Source organism: Vipera berus (genome assembly GCF_964194415.1).
Source record: "Vipera berus genome assembly, chromosome: 15".
NCBI classification, from domain to species: domain Eukaryota; kingdom Metazoa; phylum Chordata; class Lepidosauria; order Squamata; family Viperidae; genus Vipera; species Vipera berus.
Window position 1 is genome coordinate 2549905 of NC_138218.1, and position 4251 is coordinate 2554155.

Sequence of the window (4251 nt, forward strand, 5' to 3'; positions counted from 1 at the left end):
TGCGTCCATCAAAGCCAGAACAAGCTCAGCCTTGGATTCACGGGGCAGCCCTGGAACCAGCGAGCCACCCGGCCAACAGGCTGTGCACACAGGAGATGGCCAGCACCCTGGGTGAAGTAAGCCTGTGGGGCAAGATAGTCAGCAGGGTCACCAGACTCCACTGCACCCAGGGACAAACGTTGCTGGTTCCAGGGCTGCCCTGTGGATCTAAGGCGGGTTCTGACTTTGATGGACGCAACCAGGTTGTACATCAGTGTCTGGTTGACCTGGGCTGAGCCGAGATGCCTTGGGCTGCCATCTTGGTGGCAATCCTGGTTCCAGCTGAAACCTTTCCTGAAGGAGAGATAAGGAGCCAGAAACTGCCCCCTCATAAAAATACAGATGGCAGACACAAAACAGACCAAGAATTCTTCCACCTGGTTCTGCTCCAGTCAACCACCAGCATAAATACTTTGCCCAGTTTGAGTCCCTCAAATACTTTACACAGCCATTTGTCTGAAATGGTATAGGGTTTCCTGTCTGGACTAGGTGACCTGCAAGGTCCCTTCCAACTTTATTACTATTATTAAGTTTCAGAGGACAAGGTGAATGGTCGAGTCCACCTGTTGAAGCAAAAAGTAGGGGTAACTTTTTATCAAATCTCAATCTAGTGTCTCCCAGGGCTGTATTTAGACAAATGGAAAATATGTTTCTACGTGATGGGAAAAAGGAAGGTGGGAAATGACAGGTGACAAAGACCACAGAAGCCCAGAACTGGTTTCCACCAGAGGCACCTTTTGCTTCAGTCTGATGAAGTTGAGGGTCTTTCCTTCGTAAGGGTCCAAGTTGGGGTAGGTCAGACACCTAGATTGTGACACGGCACACTTGTTCAAATTAGAAGATCATTTAAAGGCAACATTAATCTCACAAGGAGGTTTCTCTTAATGAAAAGAGCACAGGACACAAACAGTAGAAAAAGTACAAAAGAACAGTTGATTGGACAGAAGAAATCCTGTTAATCAGAAACGTGGACAGTAAGTTAAATATCCCATAACATAACATAACCATTTAAAACAATGTATTAGAAGAACGTTCGCATGGGAAAAGGGATCATGAGCATCATGAGCCACAGAAATCTGTTGTGAAAAGTTACCATTTCGGCCAGCTGAAACTTTAGCATGTACAAATGAAAAAGTCCTTTGCTATTCAGCCTGAGAGAGTGCCTTGTTTTGCAGTTAGAAAGTTACAGGCACCTAGAATATTACAAGGTTATCATAAAAATATTAAAGTTACAAGAAAGCACAACCAAGTTCAAGAAACCCGTTGCTTGGCCTTCAGCAAGGACTGTATTCCTGCAACACAGAGGTCTTCAGAGGAGGCAAAGGTAATGGCCCGCATAAGGAGAGACCAGGGTAAATTGACTCATTAATTGATTCAGTAATAATTAACTGATTCAGTAATAAGAGTGGTTTGTTCTCTGTGTGGAAGGAGGGAGTGTGCCAAAAGGTACAGAAGAGGCGAGAGTCCTATTTCAAGGGGAAAATTAACCCAGAAGGGTCTGATTTCAAGGCCCATGGAAAGAACCGTGGGCACAATGGAAATTGCTAAGTTTCTTCAGAACATTCCAGTAGAAGCTTCTGAATCTCAAAATGAAATCTCACCAATTTGAAGAAATTGTGATACGGGTTTGTGGAATTGAATAGACTTCTACTCATAAGATTAAGTACCCCTTTGAAAAGTGTGTAAGATTCAAATTCAACTATTAGATATCGCAGAATAGCAAAATCATTAAACAGAGTAGCAATAAAGGGAACAGTAAAATGGTGAAACACAAAGGATGAGGTGGCAATGAAGGGTAAGTGTTCACACCTTCCAAACTCTAGACATATGGTTTCTCTCCTGTGTGAATTCTTTGATGTCTACGAAGACCCCTATTTTCAGTAAAGCTCTTTTCCCCCTGAATGGATCCTTTGATGTACATAAAGGTTGCTCCTCCGACTGAAGCAATTTCGACACTCCAGGCATTTATGTGGTTTCTCTCGAGTGGATCCTTTGATGTACATAAAGGCTTCCCCTCCGACTGAAGCTCTTTCCACACTCCAGGCATTTATGTGGTTTCTCTCCTGAGTGGATCCTTTGATGTACATAAAGGCTTCCCCTCTGAGTGAAGGTCTTTCCACACTCCAGGCATTTATGTGGTTTCTCTCCTGAGTGGATCCTTTGATGTATATAAAGGCTTCCCCTCCGACTGAAGCTCTTTCCACACTGCAGGCATTCATGTGGGTTTTCTCCAGTGTGAATTCTTTGATGATTATAAAGTTTTCCCCTCACACTGAAGCTCTTTCCACATTCCAGGCATTTATGTGGTTTCTCTCCTGAGTGGATCCTTTGATGTGTATAAAGGTGTCCCCTCCGACTGAAGCTGTTTCCACACTCCAGGCATTTAAATGGTTTTTCTCCTGAGTGGATCCTTTGATGTGTATAAAGGTTTCCCCTCAGACTGAAGCTCTTTCCACACTGCAGGCATTCATGTGGTTTTTCTCCAGTGTGAATTCTTTGATGATTATAAAGTTTTTCCCTCACACTGAAGCTCTTTCCACATTCCAGGCATTTATGTGGTTTCTCTCCTGAGTGGATCCTTTGATGTGTATAAAGGTGTCCCCTCCGACTGAAGCTCTTTCCACACTCCAGGCATTTAAATGGTTTTTCTCCTGAGTGGATCCTTTGATGTGTATAAAGGTTTCCCCTGTGACTGAAGCCCTTTCCACACTCCAGGCATTTAAATGGTTTTTCTCCTGTGTGGATTCTTTGATGGCTATAAAGGTGTCCCCTCAGACTGAAGCTCTTTCCACACTCCAGGCATTTATGTGGTTTCTCTCCAGTGTGGATCCTTTGATGTGTATAAAGGTGTCCCGTCCGAGTGAAGCTCTTTCCACACTCCGGGCATTCATACGGTCTCACTCCAGTATGGATTCTTAGATGGTTTTTAAGAATTGTATTTGTTTTGAAGGATTTTCCACATTCCGGGCACCGATATTTCTTTCCTCCTTCCTGGATTGTGAGGCGTTTCCCGCGTCTCCCGCCTTTTCTGAGGGACCCTCCGCCCTCCAGGCCCGTCTCGGGATCTCCGCCCGTTTCCTGCTCCCCGCTTCGCCCTACAGGCGGCCTCCTTTCCCGGAGTCCCCTTCGGCCCATCCCTTCCGCGCCTTCCCCGCCGTCTCCTCCCGGGGCTGCTCCGCGGGGCCTCCTTCCTTCCTTCCTCCGCCGGGCTCGCCCGAAGTCCTGCAGGGGCGAAGGGGGAGAGGCGGGTCACGGCTTCGTTTCTTCCCCAGAGGGGAGTCCCAGTCCCGCCCGGGAACCAAGGCCGAAGCCTCGGCCTCTCAGTGAGACTTTCCGGGCAGGCCTCCCTCCCAGCGCCCCTCCCGCCAGACCAGGCCTCGGGCTCCCCCCTCCCCCCTTTCTCCGCCAGAGAAGAGCTCGGACTGCGACTCCCGGCATCCCTTGCGCCCTACCTGGCTCCGAGCCAGTCCGCGGCCGAGTCAATTAAGCGCCTCAGTTCGATTCGTTCCCGGAAGTGGAGGCGAGAGTTCCCTGCGCGCCCTTTTGCTGGTTGCTCTTCCTCTTTCGCTTGAAGGGACCGCCCCTACGAGTCCTCCTGCCAATAGCCGCCGTCGCCAGAGCGACCAATCGGCGTCCTCCTTCCATCCATCAGCTACATGGCGCCTGCGTAGTAGCGAAGTCTCTCCCCAGGCAGGGCGGGGGGAGTTGGGGGGGCTCCGGCCAGGCCCCCCCGCGGCCCCCAGGCAGCCCCCCTCCCGCGCGGGGGTGGGAGCAGATGGGGAGAAGGGCGGGGGAGGCGGGAGAGCAGCCTTCCCGTATCTGGGGGGCGCCCCGAGGAGGAGGGAGCCGGGCTCGTCCCCGAAGCCCCCCGAAGGCGGGAGAAGCAGCGACGGAGGGAAAGCGAGCGGGGAGGAGGGAGGAATTTCCTGACAGGGAGAAGAATTAAGCAGTGGAACTACCTGCCACCAGAAGCTGTCAATGCTGCAACACTGGAAGGTTTAAAGAAGAGATTGGACAACCAGTTGCCTGAAATCTCATAGAGTCTCCTGCATGAGCAGAGGCCTCCAAGGTCCCTTCCAGTTCTACTCTGAATTTGAATTTGTCTTCACTAACAGCCAATGTTTAACCCTGAACTGTTCCCAGGAACTAATTTCAGCTTCAGCAGCTGAAGCATCAAAACCTGGTGATGGGGAGCAAAGGACAGCATGCTTA

At 49.7% G+C, this 4251-nt stretch overlaps 1 protein-coding gene across 1 annotated transcript; it reads right to left on the reverse strand.

Moving 5' to 3' along the window:
* Nucleotides 1–864: 864 nt before the first annotated feature.
* Nucleotides 865–3531, reverse strand: LOC308675032 (uncharacterized protein). Its single transcript, XM_081339978.1, has 2 exons — nt 3492–3531; nt 865–3261 (listed from the first exon to the last, which is right to left on the reverse strand). Exon 2 carries the CDS (start codon nt 3172–3174, stop codon nt 2005–2007), a length of 1170 nt encoding a protein of 389 aa, XP_081196104.1. The 5' UTR covers nt 3175–3261; nt 3492–3531; the 3' UTR covers nt 865–2004.
* Nucleotides 3532–4251: the final 720 nt, after the last annotated feature.

Excerpts from the sequence above, each read along its gene's own strand:
- LOC308675032 (XM_081339978.1), bottom strand. The coding sequence starts at position 3,174 with ATGGGCCGAAGGGGACTCCGGGAAAGGAGGCCGCCTGTAGGGCGAAGC.